The sequence below is a fragment of the Mchenga conophoros genome, linkage group LG19, assembly GCF_057382185.1.
Source record: "Mchenga conophoros isolate Kocher_MC1m ecotype Shallow Benthic linkage group LG19, M_conophoros_male_GT1.1, whole genome shotgun sequence".
Lineage (NCBI taxonomy): Eukaryota > Metazoa > Chordata > Actinopteri > Cichliformes > Cichlidae > Mchenga > Mchenga conophoros.
Window position 1 is genome coordinate 25,442,601 of NC_140544.1, and position 18,133 is coordinate 25,460,733.

The window sequence follows — 18,133 nt, forward strand, 5'->3', positions numbered from 1 at the left end:
ATATACCTGCTTGTGACAGGGACAAACTTTAATATAAATGAGGATGCGATCAAGTGTGGTACACTGATGAGATATTAGATGACATACACACATCCTCCATCATTATCACCCGTCGCACTGACTTGTCCTTGCCAGAGGAGAATGGCCTCTTCTGAGTCTTCTAATTGTCCGATGTTAAGTGTGCGTTATGAACTTGACTACAGGGTCAGATGTGACAGCTCGCATACTGCCTACATCAACATAATGGGGACCAGTGGCAAAAAAAATCAATGTATCTGACAAACGCAGTTGTTCCAATCCAATAATACCAAGTGGTGGCCTTTGTTTCGCCACCCCCTACTTTGAAAATCTCCATCTCGCTAAAACATTGGCCTGACCTTTTGAATTTTGCTGACCAGCACAGAGACCAAAAATGCCTTTTTATCTGTAACCCCTCAAGGACAATAACAAAATCTGCTATCCATTAGTGGAACACAGCAATTGAAACCATGTTATGATTTTTAGAAAACAAATGTGTTTAAATGTAAAAGAATGTGTCTGTCACAATGCTTATTAACTAGATGCTTTCTGTAAAGAGAAAAGGGATGGTAGGGCAGAGCAAAGCAGCACCAGCAGCGCAATGGATGCAGTTTAAAAAGCACAGCAGCCAACATCATAGATGGTGCTCCAGGGCTGTGGTGTTCTTCACCCGGTGCCAAGAAAGTAAACCTGCAAACCCTTTGAGATTAGAAGCAGTGTGTATGTTCCCTTCGAAATTCCACTGAGGATTACTCTGCTATTTAGCTCATGCCTTACATCCAGCTGAGCTGAAGTGCTCCCAGTTGAAGGTGTGCTGGAGGCAACAGCTCTGCTGCAGCAAGCTGGAGAAGGCAGGGAAAGGGAAGAGCTGGAAGGGAAAAGTACTCTGATAGTGTCAGAAGTGATCCACATCACGGCCCAGCAACCCCCCTCTGCTCCAGCCACTTCTGCTCATTACGATCGTCGTCCGGAAACACCAAGCAAATTCCACTAACGAGTGTTTGATCAACACGCCAAGCTGTAGCAGAAGAAGACAGGCAACCTGTTCATGACTCATTCCCCCTCTCTCTCTCTCCTTCTCTGCCTTTCTCTACCTTTCTCTCTCTTCTACTTCTGTCTGTATTTTTCCCTCTATCCCTCCCACTCCCTTAAGACAGAGGAGAACAAAGGGAGAGACAGAAGAAAAGCAATATAACCTCTTGGCCCTTATCTTCGGAGCACACCAGAGCATGTCTGGCCTCAGACAAGGCTTTGCCTGTCCTTTGAAGGAGCTCATCTCCCTTTGATTTCAGCCAAATGGTTCAGCACAGTGACAGATGCTCAACTTTCCATCTGCCACTCTGACACCCATCTCTTTAGTGTTGTTGAATCTAACTGACTTTGTTTGGACTGTCTGTCTGGCTGTCTGAACAAGGTTGTGACATGGATGCTGATGTGAGTGTTAATGTAAGATATTGTGGCTAAGACCTTCAGTTATAAAAGATAAAAGAAATTCCCTGCCGCCTTTTTTCTTTTTGAGGTCGTCTGGACTGTCTTGGTTGTACTTTTATGATAACACTTTAGACTTTTAGTTGATGCTCTGATACTGAGTGATTTAATGAGGAGTCTTAAGGTTCATCATCATATTACCTTGACAATATTCCTCTGAGATGGGCCAGAGAAAGACATAAAAATTCAAGCCAAGGAGAGTCAGGCAGCCTTTTTATGAGAGGAAACTCAAGGCAGTTGAGGGGAAAGATATAGAAGAGTGATAAAATTCAAGAGGGAGAGGATGACGTAGCACATCCCGTAATGGGTAAGTGTTTTATGAGTGAAGGAGAATGTGCTGCTCAGATTGAACTTCTGCTGTTGTTAAATGAACAGGAAAATAATCTCTTCAATGATTGCGCTGGTGTGGTTTGTTTCTGACATCTTTTATGCTGACTGTAAGCTAAATCACTGGTGTTTGAGAACAAGACTGGAGGCACACAGTTTGCTATTGTAGCAAACCCGTTATTTACTATTCCTCATTCACACAGCCTTGATTTATGCCTGTCATCAAAGGTGTGAGATAGAGGAGGTGGCGCAGCAAGACTCATACTAATAGCCTAGACACCTGTTTCACTGTCAGAGCATCAGCAACCTGCAATGCAGAGCAAGAGGTGGAGAAGTAGGAGGAGTGATTGAATAGAAGGTGGGTAGCTAGATGAATGGATCGCACTGTAAGAGAATGATACTGAAGTAAATCTCTATGACTTTAGTAGAAATCGTGTTTTTTGAATAAATCAGCTCAAAAGCCAGGTGTTGCTGGCACAGCAGGCTTTGAGGTATGGCTTTGCTTTAGTTTCTTTTTATTTGTTTGTTTGTTTGACTGTCTGCATGTGTTATTGCCTCCCTGTAGCTCAACTAAAAGTGCCGCCTCTCTCTCTGAGAGAGCTGCTGAAGCAACAAGCTCAGTGTGTGATTTGAGAAGATGGAGAAGTGCCTGTTTTTAAGGCACTTGGGCAGCAAAATGTTTTTTTTTTTCTTTTGTATTGGATGGACTGCCATTCAAAGAAGTATCTTTGCAGGAGGTCACAATAGTAGCCCTCTGGTCTTTTATTTTTCACTGTCTATAACCCAAACAAAACTTTTTGCCTAAGATGCATTTGTGTGACTTGATGAGTTCAGCTGATTTTGGCAAGCTGACCGTGTAGGGTGTTTGGTCGCAGTGATGTAGCCTTCAGTGTGCTTTCTTCCCTTTAATTTGTATAAAGGTCAAATTTCAGACCTCTGGTCTCTGTAAGCAAACTTCCAGCTTCGTTTCTAACAGACGGCCTTACAGGCAGCAAGACTGATTTCCAGGAATAGAAAGTCACACTGGGCTTGCGATAAGACCAAGGGCCTGGGGTTCGTTTTGCAATACATACTAATCACCTAGATAATGTTCTTCAGTGTTAAACAATATTCCCATATCAGAGGTAGAACCTGTATCGCTTACCATGTGCAGCCTGCTTATCTCCTCACGCCTCCCAATGCTCCTCAGGGATCTGTCAGTGCTGGGCTACCTGTGACACCTGGGAATGTGTGTGTATGTGGCTGTGGTGTGTTGTGGATGAAGCTGCAGACTGACCTGCGCTCTCCTGTCTCATCTTTATGGCTGTCTGTCTGCATCTCTGTGGTGAAATCGATGGTCTCCTGCTGCTCTGGGTCTGTTCTTTTCCTGTCCCTGTCCCCGGAGGCTTGTTGATAACCCTTCCACCGCTAACATGCCGCTCCCTTTCTAAAGTATGTGGTCATACCTGTGTTTACCTGTTGGCTGGTCTCACCATTAATCACCTCATCTCCTAGCTTAGGCTTCTTCTAGCCTTCTTGCACATCTCAGCATTTCCCTGGTTGGCTATTTAATTTCCACTAATGCGTCCTTATCTGCTGAAGTGGCTGTCTTCTTACTGCCTGCAAATAAGACACGCGGTTAGGTTTAAACTTCTGGATGAGTCATGCAGATGTTTCTGAGCTTTGGCCACAACTAACAAAGCGTGTTGTTATACTGAGTTCATGAACATTAAGTTTCTGTGAGGTGGTTTTCAGTTAGTCCTCTTTTAAATGCAGTTATGAGGATGGTTATTGACAAGAAGCTAGTTATTCAGTGAGTAAAACTGGAAGGAGAGTCAAATTCCTGATTCTCGGCAGCAGAAGTGGCAATGGAAGGGATCTATAGGTCCTCTTGTGTGTATCATTAATTTCACGGCCTTGAGCTGATGATGCCATAGCCCTGACACTACACACTGCCCTGTCACACCTGGAGAAGAGAGACACGTATGTGAGGATGCTGTTTGTAGATTACAGCTCAGCATTCAATACCATCGTTCCCTCGAAGCTGGACAGGAAACTGCAGGATCTAGGACTGAGCAGCTCCCTCTGCAGCTGGATCCTTAGCTTCCTGTCTGACAGACGCCAGGTGGTCAGACTGGGCAGCATCACCTCATCCCCCATCACACTGAACACTGGTGCTCCACAGGGGTGTGTACTGAGCCCTCTCCTGTACTCACTCTACACCTACGACTGCACAGCCACTAACAGCTCCAACATCATTGTGAAGTTTGCGGACGACACTACAGTGGTGGGTCTTATCACCAACGGTGATGAGACGGCTTACAGGGAGGAGGTCAGCGCCCTGAACCACTGGTGTCAAGACAACCATCTCACCCTCAACGTCGCAAAGACAAAGGAGTTGATAGTGGACTTCCGGAGGTGCAGAGAAGTACACACCCCCATCACCATCAACGGCGCTGCTGTGGAGAGAGTGAGCAGCTTCCGGTTCCTTGGCGTACACCTGGCTGAGGATCTTACGTGGTCAGTACACACAAACAAAACAGTGAAGAAGGCGCAGCAGCGCCTCTTCTTTCTCAGGAGACTGAAAAGATTCGGCATGAGCCCCCGCATCCTCAGGACCTTCTATCACTGTGCCATTGAGAGCATCCTCACTGGATGCATCACCACCTGGTATGGCAACAGCACCGCCTACAACTGCAAAGCTCTCCAGCGAGTAGTGCGGTGCTCTGAACGGATAATTGGAGGTGAGCTTCCCTCCCTCCAAGACATCTACAGGAAGCGGTGCCTGAGGAAAGCGGGGAGGATCATCAAGGACTCCAGTCACCCCAGCCATAAACTGTTCAGACTGCTTCCATCAGGAAGGAGGTTCTGCAGCATCCGGTCCCGTACCAGCAGACTGAGAGACAGCTTTTTCCATCAGGCCATCAGACTGCTGAACACGTCATAGACACCTCAGCTTCACTACTGGAACTTCAACATTATGCACTCCACACTGTATATAAATGCCACTTGTTTTGCACATATTCAACTCTGTATATTTTATTATTATTATTATTATTTTATTTTATTTTTTTACTATTTAATTTGTAAAAATGTGTATACATACACACACACACACACACACACACACACACACACACACACACACACACACACACACACACGTAGGAAAATATTTAGTATACACATCCAGAAATGCATACACTATTATATATTGTACATATATTTATTAGTTTCAGGTTGGCCATTCTTGTATTTTGCTCGTTTGTGTTGTTGTGTTTGCACATCTCTGTTGCTTGTGGGGCTCGCACACAAGAATTTCACTCGCATGTGCTGTGCCAGTGTGCCTGCACATGTGATGTGACAATAAAAAGTGATTTGATTTGATTTGATTTGATTTGTGTTTTAATACCTTCAGGTGTTGTTACTGATTGGAGCTGTAAACTCACAGCATTGGATCAGCGCATGTCCTGCTCTTTTAACAGTCAGAAATAAAATAAAAAGTCAGCTTGTCTTACAGAGATGTTTATATGCTTGTTTCCATGTATGTGTGTGTAATGATGTGGTCACAGTGACTCAGTTACGTAAAAGTCGATGCAGTCATGTGACTTACGGTAAACTGTTTGTGAGGGAATGGCTGATTTCCAGCTGCTTGATCCAGCCGGATTACCGGCTGGGATGCCTCATATATTTCTGTTTATGAGTTTCATACATTTAAAACACATACACAACTCAGAGCCAGCCACAAGCCAGCAGCCTTGGTATGAGCAAAGGATCCAAACATTTATAAAGTGGCACACAGGCGGAAATAAATAGCTAGAAAATGTCAGCATTAAGCTGGAGTGGCCCTACATGCACGAGACGGATGCAAACAAAGTGAACAAAACGTAAGCCCTTCATTTTGATGTTGCAACAATCAAAACTTTAACAAAGTCCACAACTGAACATGAAACAGGAGTTCAAAACATACAAAAGGAGCTTAAGATTCACCAAGGGGATGCACAAACAAAGGAGCAGAAACAAAGTAGCTCAGCAGACTGCAAACAGAGAACAAACGGGAAGACATTTCTATATATACACACACAGGAGTGACTGATCATTAGACATAGGTGGGAAATGGGAAGTAGTCAAAAGGGCATTAATACTGAAACATGAACACATGAAACATGAAAAGGAATACTAAACATTAAGACCCTGAATTGGATAAGTGAATAGGAAAACAGATGAAAGGATGATACAGATATTGGCCAATTTTGTTTGTTTGCCTTCCATTTTAAAACACTTGTATTATTAAATGTTCAGAAAATCATCTGCATCAGTCTGATCAGCATTGCACCCTTGATCTTTATCATTCTGTATTTTGCTAAACAAATGAAACAAACACTAAAGTGCAAAAATGAGAAGTAGCACTAAAAGATCTATTTAAATAAAAGTTGTTTGAGTCCATCTGCATGACGGTTTATGTGGGTTCAACACCTCTTGTGCATATGTGTTGCACCATAAGTATTCATGTGGTCTTTCCTTTCTAAAGTTTAACCTCCCAGGCTCAGTGCATTTGGTTTTCCATTCACTTAACAAGGAGCAGGAGCTAACATTTTCTGCCTTTTCCATGCAGGCTTATTCACTGTGTGCCATCATCTCAACTGTGGTTTGGTGATATGAATCATCCAATAGGGCTCCGTAAGCACAAGGCTGCCCTGCTGCCTGGCTGATAAGTGGGCCACACAGAGAAGATGGAAAATACTCAGGGCATTCTCCCTCCCTCTCTCTCTCTCCCTTGCTCTGTCTCGCTCGCTCTCTTTTCTCTCCCTCGCACAGCTCCTCTTTCATTTACACTCGTCCTCTCGCACTCCTACCTCAAACTCTTTCTTTCACATCCCCTTAACGTCTCCCCGTGTCTGTGCTGTTCTTTTAAGTGATGGGGTTAAACTAGAGGAGACAGAAAACAGTGGGGCGCTCTTCAATGCTTGACGATGCTTTTTGAAGTTCTTCTTTAAAGTTGTCCCTCTCGAGCACAGTTCAATAGTAGGTGGCTGTCACCTGTTTCATCCTCGTGTCTTTGTAGTGACATGAGGCGTGTAGTGCCGTCTTTACCTTGCAGTGTCGTCATTTTTCATTACTAACATCCCTGCCCTTGTGCCTGTGTGCACAATATCGTTGACGCAAACGCCTGTGACACAATGACAATAAAGCAGCACCTCTATGTACCTGTGACTCAGAACAAAAGAGTCTGTTATCTTTCATCAGTCTGTGGTTTTCCCGTCCAGTGAGGCCGCTTTACCCATTTGTTCTCATCCGACCTTGTCTCTCGCAACACGGCTAATTTCTGCACATAATGAAACTCACTGCACTTGCTGTTTGGTCATGAGAAATTAATGAAGTGTTGCACAAATATTGTGCATTTATTCTTCTGAAAGGAATCTGCCTCCCACCAGTCTGTGCTTTGCCCTGCAGAGGGAATGAGTTAGCAGAAATATTGTGTTGAATGATTGCTTGGACATGGCTGTGTAACACTGGCTCCCTAACAGCCTAAATACCTCCATTATTTTGTCTTCTTGCTCATTTAAATTTTCAGACTAAAGTATGCATGTGTAACCCAGCGTCGCATCCCTTGTGACCAGCGGGCAGGCAGTCGGCTGGGCTATATGGCGGCGAAAAATGCTCTGTAAAAAAACCAAGCTAATTTTGTTGCCAGTGGCAGCGATGTGCAAGCTGACCTTATCAGGAGAGCCTCTGCCTTTCTGTTCCATCCTCTGTGACTCACTTACCCCGCACCCTCCATCGGGAATAGCGGCCTTGTGCATGGAAGTAGGTTTCAATAACTTCTCACTCAGGAAATTCAGAGAGAGAGAAAGAGCAAGTGAGAAAGCTAGCAACTACCTAACTCCCTTCAGTGAACAGGTGATGCAAGTTGCAGTGGCACCTTTTTCCCCATACAAATGCAAGGCAGCAAAATACCTTTCTCCCCCCAGCAAATTGCAGAAAGGTGATGGGAGATGAGCCACATTTCAGGAATTCCAAGAAGTGCAATAGCAAAGGCAATCCTGAGCTGTCAATAATTGACAAGCCTTCACCAGACATCTATCAGAAGAATTCAAGGGAGTTTTAAGGTGGTGTTGGAGATGGAGAGATGTGAGAGAGCGGTGGAGCTGAAGGCCCAGGCAAAATGATGGATCACCTACACGCTGCGGCAGCCCCGCCATGCTGAACTCACCCTCAGAATTGATGAGCCACACCTATTGTCTCCCTGTCTCCCTCTTCCTATCATATCCACAAGTCTTCCATCTCCTTCCCCTGCTTCCTGCTTCTATCCCGTATATTCTTCTCTGTCTTTCTGGTTTTTCTTATTCCAGTTCTTTCCAGCATTTTCAGTAGCTGTCTCATGCGTCACCTTTATCTCTCATTTTTGGGATTTTTCTCGGCTCAGAACGGCCCTTTGAGAGGCGATGCAACAGTAAGCACGATTGCTTTGTGTACAATAAAGCCCATGAGTGCGTCAGCTTATTTGACAGGCATCCATGCATTTTCCTGTTTTTTCTGATTATTTGATAAGGAAAAATTATAATACTCCTGAACCAAAATAACCTCCATTTGAGAAATGTCTTGGGAAATAATTTTTATACAATATACAATATCGCATATATTGCTATATTGCCTGTTTTTGGGTGCTCGACTTCACTCTGTATGTCAACATTATGAGAACCATACTAATAAGGTTAGAGGGAGCATCTCTGTTTCTCATGATGACACCTTTATAAATGACAGGAGCACAAGGCCCTGCTGCTGTTCAATCACACCTCTGCTCGGCTTGCCCGTGGGGAACTCAGCATGTGTGGTGTGCGAGCGCGTGTTTGTGCTTTACTGCCTCGGTGGTTCTAACGGCAGCCAGGTTTACGGTGAATGTAGTTGGAGCGGACAACAGCATTAGGGAGGAAACAGATCTGGAGGCAGAGTGAAGACGAAGGAGAGAAATGACAGCCTGGAGCTCATCTGACCAGCACTGCCTTGTTATGACTCTCTGATATGTGCTCCAGGGGCACACAAAACAGACACTTATTGCCTTACACCACCTCTCTCTGTTCTGTAGTCTGTTGTCTTGCAGACTCTCTTTATGGCCTCTACAGAAGGGCGGGAGGTTATCTTCTTGTGCAGTTGTCTGCCTTTTCTTTTTTTTTTCTCTGTTTATGCCAGTGTTTTAGAACAGGGATGATTTTAGGTTTGCAAAGAAGGTTTCTCACATTTTCTATAACATCAAATCCTGTTCTTATATGACTATTTTTACTTTGATTGCAAGATAAACCTAAATCACAGAATGAAGAAAAGACCAGGCTAATATTTACAATTTATCAACACATTTTCGCAGATATACAGAGTTTCTCACACATAGACGTTGCTTAAGTTGCTTAAGTGAGGATTGTATAGCTTTCCTCATAGAGTATATGTTAGGAGTCAAATTGAGATAAACAAAGTTAGTGGCTAGTTATTTTTTGTGGGTTTCCTCACAGCATGCAAAAGCTTTAGAAACACTTCTGAAAAATGGCAGAAAAGCAGCAGGCAAATAACAGGAATGACATCTGGAAGACAGCAGGTGGTAATCTCCCCACAACGCTATTCCTCTTATAGTTCTCTGTAAGCTGCTGGGAATGGTGGCCTACATCAGCAACAAAGGGGAAGGGGCTTCTGTGTTTGGCAACATTCATATGCACACATGCATATGAATGTTGACGTGAACTGTCTGCCGGTGATGATAATTGAAGAGAAAACAGGGAGGTGACTTTGAAGCTTGCAACACCTCTGCTATGAACACAGGCCACTGAATTGACTGCAGCGTCATCATTCCTGACCATAAAAGCTGCTCAGCCAGTCAATGCAGTCTGGCTTCATTCTCTCCTCGCTGGACAGTCTGAGCTATTTTTAGCCTCCCCGTGCAGCGTGGCTCAACCACCGCCGTAGCTACCTGGATATGAGGGCTTTGTCACTCCTGCAGGCTGGAGCAGCAGTGATCTTGCAAGCCTTACAGCTTCCTATTTCCTCAGCTATTTCCTCAGCTGGAAAAAAGGAAAAAAAAAAAAAACTCCAACAATGAAGAGAATGAGAAAACACACAAAAAAGAGAGAGAGAAGGCAAGCAGATAATAGTGGTGTGTGCTTCAGAGTCTAAATGAAACAACAATCCCAGTGTTGTATTAACTTATGTGATGTGACAAGGCAGAAATAAAATTCTAATGAGGCAAGCTGACACTTTCTATTCATGAAAATGCTAAGTTAAAGCAATCCAAGCAATTATAGACTAATTGGTTTTGAATCTAATAAAAAGGAAAAGTCTCTTTATAAGGGCACTGTTGATGGGATTATTCGAAACGATAGGTAACATTTATGGTAATGTAACTGAGTTTAAACTCAAAATAACAGCCTGATAATAGGTATACATGTTTGCTGGGATTCCTTAAGACTAGTAGAGCAACGGTACTGCAGAGTGCCTTTTCTTGTGTTTTACATGCATTGTTAGTCACAGACATTTTGTTTGGGTTGTCTTTTTCCTGCAGGTATACAAACCTGTGCCTATTAATCAGCATAATATTATTCAGTATTCCCTGGCATGGTAAACAAATGCTCCAAACGGATTCATTTGAAATGACTGTGCTGCAATCCCACGGTGCATTAGGGCTGTTTAAATGCACTGAGCGCTCGACGACACTCACCTGGGGTCCCTCACGGTAGTTTCTCTTTTTTGTTTCTCCAGAGTCTATTGATCCTGGCACCCACTACATCGTATTGCACGCGCAGCTTAAAGTTTGATCCACGTTGCATCATTCCTTGGTGGCAGTTTTACTGAGATACATTTGGAGTTGTAATTTTTTTATAGTCCTGCTCCGAAGCGAGAGCCAGGCAGAGGTATGTTTTCGGTGCAGTTTGGTAAATGGCCTGTATTTGTATAGCACTTTTCTAGTCCCTAAGGACTCCAAAGCGCTTTACACAACCTGTCATCCACCCATTCACACACACATTCACACACTGGTGATGGCAAGCTACATTGTAGCCACAGCTGCCCTGGGGCGCACTGACAGAGGCGAGGCTGCCGGACACTGGTGCCATCGGGCCCTCTGACCACCACCAGTAGGCAACGGGTGAAGTGTCTTGCCCAAGGACACAACTTGAGGAGGAGCTCGAACCGGGAACCTTCCGATTACAAGGCAAACTCCCAACTCTTGAGCCACGATCGCGATGATTGTCTGTCAGCAAGATTATGCAAAACCTACCAGGCTGAAATTCGTGAAGCTTGGTGAACTCATTGGCCTTGGTAAAGGATACGCTCTCCTAGTGCCCTTCTAGTATTTAAATTGAACTCAAGTCACCAACAGGCAACACTAGCGAGTGATGTAACATGAAAACTTTGAGTAGCATGTAATAGCTCGGATCCTCTTTAAAATCTGTCAAGTTGGACAGCCATCTGAGGATGTCCTGCCAAAGATAACGCATCCCAGACCCACTTTTCTGTGTGTGGGTCTCTGTGGCATAATTCAGCTCCTCCAAGAGTGGTAATCTGAGGATTAATGACATCCACACATCTGACAGTCATGTGGCAGTGTGACACAGATGGCAAGGAATGCACACAAGGGACACAGATGGGGAAAATAGTGACTCTGGCTTTCTGCCATTCATCCACTACACTGTGTTGTTGCAAAGGTGTAATATTTTAGTCTTAACTATAAACAAACAAATGCAATCAAAAAATGAATCATTCACAGGGGAGGTAATGAGATGAACATAATATATATGAAAATCAAAAAATCTGGAATCATAACACATTTTTTTTAAACCCTACAGATGTTGTTTAACAGTATTTGTTAGTTTTGTTCAGATTTGCCCATCCAATAAAAGAAAGACAGGATACATACAAACACATACATATACGGCGATCATTATTGTAAGATTTAACAAATCTAGCTGCTTCAGCTGAAATAGTCTCTTCACTCATATCACTGAGATGATGTTTGGAAGTCCCCAAAATATGTGTCACCTATGAAAACAATAATAGGCTATGAAAAAGTTCAATTTCTTGTTTCCCAGTTGTACTGTAACATGGGACTAGGGCTGGGGCGATTTCCTTCATAGCCTTATCGCCCCCCTGTGTGATCACCAGTACCCAGTGCTAGTGTTACCAGGGAGGGGGATGTTTTTAATCTCTACCCATTATGGTAGCACTACCCACCCTCTATAATACACAGTGTGTAGCCCAAACACAAGAAAACCCACACACAGCCTGTGTGTGTGTGTGTGTGAGAGAGAGAAAGAGAGAGAGAGAGAGACAGAGAGAGAAATAGAGAAAGAAAGAGAGAGACCATGGGGAGATTATTTGCCACTTTCAGCGTGATGAGAAACACGTGAGGATATACCAGCAGGAAAGCCCCATTCACATACAGAGATGAATTATTCAGCAATTCAGTCTATTGTAATTAGTGACCATAAACAGATGAATATCGAAAGACCATGTAAAGTCATAATATTAAACATGGCTTTTTTATGCTTATTTGTCTTTAGGTCTATAGTACCGCTAAGTCATTCAGCCTGTTTTTATATTGGTGTGATAAAACTCTTTACTATTCTTTCAAACACACACATTCGGTGGAACAAACTTTAGTAGTTGGGCTAAACTAGCATCTCTGTAAAGACACAGGACAGAAAGGCTGTTGTCTCTCATTTTGAGATGAGGGGAACACATCAAAGATCGCAGAGGTGTGAGCGTGTTACCGTGCGTGTCCACGCCGTGATTGGCCAGCTATCTGCAATCACACCAAGCATGGTCAGTCCCCAGAGATCATCATCCACCGGCACAGGTCTACATGGAAATTGTTAAAAAAAAATTTTCTCTACTTGCTCTATTTTGTAGGGGTGTTGCATTTACTTACATATCTTATGTGGTGCCACCATCAATGGATCCCACAGCAATAGTGGCAGACACTCTGGCTGATGTGTTAGGAGTCCCATTGGCTTTCAGTGGCACAGTAATAGCACATATCCAATATGGAGGCAGAGAAAAGATGATCCTAACAATGCCTCTGGCAGTGCCTCTGGCTACATGGTCAATGCAGACACACACAAACGCACACACTCGCTCTGTGTTTTGCCTTCCTTGGAGGAGCAGAAAAGCAGGCACATGTGTCTCCCCGAATTACTTTAAAGAAAAGGCAGTGGGAGTGATTCTATTCTTGTAGGAGAAAACACAGTCAATTCTGATTTCATAAAACAACACTCTCACTCACTGTGCATGTCTCCTTCTGTTTAAATCTTTATTTTGCTCCTTTCTCTTAATTACCATTTTCTCTTTTCTGCCTGACCAGGTGGTGGGTCCCAGAGCTTCCAGGGTTTTTCATGAGTGCCCTGCCAAACCAAGCACATTCCGCAAATACTACGAGCGTGGGGAGCTTCCGATTGCAGTGAAACATGAAAACCGAGGGAACAGTATTGCATGGAAGGTAGGGACGCTACACTCTGATAAGAGATGACTTATCCTTGTGGTTTTCACAATCTAATGTATTGAAGCAAAGGCTGTAACGCTGTATGTCAGAAAAAAAAGATACTTTAAATAACCTTTGGGAGCAATACAAAGCTAATAGCAGCAAATTAAAGTATTGACAACCTCAGCAAGGCCATCCTTTGATAATAACCCCAACAATCTCAATTCTGGAATGAAATACAACTAAAGTCTTTTTTTTTTTTTTTGCACTGTCTAACGTTTCAAACCATCCTTGCTGTCAAATACATGTGACGGTTGAATCTGAAGACTTGATAAGTGCTGTGCAAACACCGTTTATCGTCATCATTATCGACTCGGCTGAGGTGAAGATGACAGTTTCTCACATATTCACGGGCCCAGTGTGGGCTGTTATCCTGTAGGAGGCAGTGTAGATTAGCTCACTCGAAAGGCTTCACCTGTCCCACAGCACCAGTCAGAGAATCCATCAATCACAAACTCCATAGGAACTCAGGGCAGTCGCAGCAAAAACTCAGGGAGTGACTGTGTATGCATTTGCAAGTTTATTGTATATGTGTGTTTCAACACTCCGCTCTGAACCGTTGCAGCGTGGGTAGAATTGATGCATTTTGGGGGTTTTTTTCTAATCACCATGTTGCTTTATTTCAGCTCCCACTATGCTGCCAGCTATTCCATAACTTCACAACTGCATGCAGCCGCTATGCTTAATGGCATTTATTCATAGTAAGCAATGATAAATGAATCAAGAAAATTATGCCCCCTTCCTCTTTCTTTTTTTCCTACTTCAAAGGGAGAAGGAGAGGTGGGTGGGTGAGTGAGTGAGCTTTCTTGCTAGTTAGCTGTCTGTCTTCAGGTGAAAACACTGTAAAAGCATCTCCCTTTGAATGAATTATTTATGTAAAGTGTTCAAATGAATCTATGTGTTTGGAAAAAAAGTAATGGATTTCTTTTGTGTTTTGCCGATGAAAAAAACACTCAGTAAATGGGATGTGGTGTATGTAATTGTTGCTGTCATACTCAGTGCTGCTGTTATGCTTATTGATCCTCCCTCCCAGCACTTACACACAGCCTCATCATTTTTTAAATCCTCGGTAAGAGAAGGGTTTTCCTGGGTGCTCGTTCACACTTAGGGCTTGCACTTTGAAGCATCTTTGGCGGTTATGTTCGTTTTGGCTTTCCTGAAGTGATCTTTTAGTCCAGGACTAGCTTTAATCCATGTCTGGGAAACCTGCTGAATATGACTCATTTTAGCCAGCCTCTTGTTTACTGGAGGCAGCCCATGTTGCACTGTATGTGTGGGTATACTGTAACAAAAAGTGCAGCTATGATCGGAGTAAGTGGAGAGGGGTTGCTGCGTGTTTGCACTGAGCTGCCCTCGGGGCAGGGGTTCAAGACGGCAGCTCAGGATCAATCCCGGTCTGAAAACACAGCCCCCTAGCAAATAAAAAGTCTGGGGAAGGTAAGTAACAGAGAGAGCCTTTCGCAAAGAAAAATGACTGGTATGTTTATTTAGCTTGTGTGCCCATGTATACAGACTGTGAGCATATATGTGTATGCTGTACATATCTGCTTTTACTGTCACCTGATTAGTGTGTGCATTCAGGTCAGCAGTTCAAGCCCCCTACAAAGATTTTTTTATGCTTATTTACCTCTGCAAAGCAGCAAACATCAACGCCACTCACTTCTCAAATTGACCACAAAATAGACAAACAGGCTTCATGCACAGCCAAACAAATCTTTGCCATCAATATCAGCATTTCGCTTGTAAAGGTGCAGACAGGTAGTTCCTTTTTTCCCTATTTCCACTTACAGTACATAGTCATAGTCTTTCTGAGCAGCAGGGTGAGCAGCATGTGTTACTGGCCTCTCAATGAATCACCAGCTACACGTTATTAACATTTCTCCTCTTACAGTGTAGTAGCCCGGCGCTGGGGCTGTAGGCAGTTGCACGAGTTAATATTCTGGTGGAAAATCAGATATGTCATAACTTACTGGCAACACATTTTGTTTCTGAAACATTGCTACGTGGCAGCGAAGAGGGGGCTATTCCCACTACTGGTTTTCCTACGTGTATAAATCCAGAATAAAACAATAACTACTCCCAGTTTTGCTCCTGTGATCAGACATTTTTGTGCGATTGTTCATCATGAACATGAAGCTTATTTGAAAAAAATATTTCAGATTTTGCCTTTAACCTCTTCTTCTTTGTTGTTTTAGTTTGTTTGTTTGTTGTTGTTGTTTTTACATTTTTATTAGAACTTGGATTTTCCCTATTTAGCCAGCTAATTAGAGTACTTTTATGCTACAACAATGCATGTGACTCCTTTGACAGTTAGAAATCAGAGAGGAGACTCTAACTTACTTTTTACACATGGTTGTGAAATAAAGCAGGTTGGTGTTTTTGACTTTTGGAAACTTCTTTACTGTTAACTGTGAAATGTCAGACCAGAATTCACTCATGCTTTCCTTTTAGTCGGTTCAAGTACCGCTAAAAGAATGTCTCTTTCACTCACTAAATGCTTTCTTCAAGAGTGACTCAATAGATAAAACTCTCCTCCACATCTCGCTGGGCGGGCAGTGTGGAATTGTGAGCACTGCTGTGCATAACTGCAGATTATAGCGTTCACTCACAGGGGAATGGGCTCCAAACCAACCAAATAATTTAACAGGTCTTCATATAAATTAATGTTCATATTTTAAAAAGTGTGTAGTTGGGTTTTTAAGGAGTAGTTGGTTGGTAACTGAAGAACAAAACTTCTTATAAATGCGTGGAAATTATTAGGCACGGGTGATCCATTATGATCACAGAGACGTGTGGCTTTGTGACTGTATGTGTAGCTTGCCGGTGTATGTATGGCTTTATAATGTGTGGTTGAGTCTATATGTTCAGGGGGAAAGCAAGTGAACCAAATGTCAAGGGCAAGTTGAAAAAGGGAAGGTTGTATCTGAAAGGTAATTTGGCTCTCCAGAGGTAAAAGCCTCAGCTGTAATGGGGCGCTCAGGTAAAAGCTTTACACGTATGGGGAACATGTGCGGCAGGTAGATAAGAGAGTGTCGAGCGAGTTCCTATCCCTGTCTATGTGTTTTTGTGTGCCTGTGTGTTTGTGTGCCGTGTTTTGTGTGTGTGTGTGTGTGTGTGTGTGTGCATGAGTGCTTGTATGGTTTGTGCTTGTATTTGGCCACTGCCATAACGTAGCAGCCAAAGGCCTGGAACAGCAGTGTAATCTACAGCGATCCCTGGTGCCAAAAAGAGAGCGACAGAGAAAGAGAGGGAACAGAGAGAGGGAGACAAAGAGAGAGAGAGAGAGAGCTCCACAGGGACTCAGCAATCAGGAGACATGGCAGCCGTTTGGCTCTCAGTTATAATGGATGAGTTGAGGTCTTCCCGCGTTCCCTGCGGGGCTTGGTTTGACTCCCCATCTCTACCCTCCGCTGTGCTCTGCAGGCTTACAGGCAGACATCGTGGCACTCAGATACATGCACACGCGTTCACCTCACATGTACTATAAACCCCCTAAACAGACTTGTATATTTCATTTCATTGATTGCTTATCTGTTTTATCTTGTCCCTTGATCTTATGTTCAGCTCTGTGTTTCTCTTGTATGCTTCCAGGTTGTTGTTTTATTTTCCTTTTTTTTTTTTTTTTAAATCATGCTTGTCAGCCCCCTCCCCTCTCCCAGCCCATCTACTTTATCTATTCCCTTTTGTCCAAGGCCTGTTTAGGGGCAGCAGGAAAAAGCCATTTTATAAAAATATCAATGCAAACCGGATTTCTGCTCGTCCTCCGCCACCACACTGAGTTTGGCCAGTATAAGGGGGCGCAGAGATGCTGGTGGTGGGTATGGGGAGGGGACAATCAATTAATCTGATCAAGCGCTTTAGGAAATGGAGAGCGTAAGCGCTCCTAGGGGACGGATATCCATCTCCTTGGGATGATTGAATTACGCACAGAGTGAGAGTTGGAGAAGAGGGAGGGCTGGAGAAATGAGGTGGTTAGGGTGACCGAGGATGAGGGTGCATGTGCTTGAGAGATGCAGTGGGAGTGCGCGCTTGATACAAATGAAAGATAGACAGAGAATGAAAAAAGAGCACGGGAAAAAGAGTGGGGTGCACGAGAGATGAGGTCATTGCAGATACAGCAGTGGAAAGGAGCCTTCCTCCCTGCACATCCTCTTTTTATACCATCTAACTATTTGCATTTTTATGTGTCATACCTTATAGTTGATGACCCCCTCTTTTTGACAGCTGTATTACATATTATCGGTGTATTCTTGTTCTTGGGAGTCAATTTAGTAAACTACTGCTTTCGAGTGATTTTTCACTTATTTAATAGCAAAGTGAAACACAGTCTGCGTGTGCACCAGCAGTAAGGTTATGGCATTTGTTCCACTGTCTCGCACCTAAATTAGCTATTACATGATTCATAGTTTTCATGTCTCAGATTATCATTGACAGAAGGTTACTGTAGCATGATGCTAAAATTATCCACTGAAGTTTTATTCAGACATTAGAAACCTTAAAGTAACCCATCTAAGAGCAAATACTTTTCCCAGCCAGAAGTACGGCAGCAAAGCACTTCCCCAACAGCTGTTTCATAAATAAGCTTCAGCAAGTGGGCTTTTCCATTGTTTTTTAAGATGCACATTATGGTGCAACATCTTGCTTGGAAATACTGCTCCTTTTGCAGAAAATGACCTTCTCTTTAATTTTGGTGAATACATACCATACCTCCCTTTCTGCTCCTTGGCAATGATGTCTTATCTGCTGTGGGCACTAGAGCTTTGTCAGGGAACCTTTGAATAGACAGAATAAAATGGGGTTAAC

General features: G+C 43.4%; 1 protein-coding gene across 3 annotated transcripts in view; it reads left to right on the plus strand.

Moving 5' to 3' along the window:
* The window catches only part of pacrg (PARK2 co-regulated), a 156,466-nt gene that overhangs the window by 10,999 nt on the left and 127,334 nt on the right, over positions 1 to 18,133 (plus strand). For all 3 annotated transcript variants that reach the window (XM_085257133.1, XM_085257134.1, XM_085257132.1), the window contains exon 2: positions 13,154 to 13,288. In XM_085257133.1, coding sequence (XP_085113259.1) covers positions 13,154 to 13,288 — 135 coding nt within the window. The remainder of the gene's footprint in view (positions 1 to 13,153; positions 13,289 to 18,133) is intronic.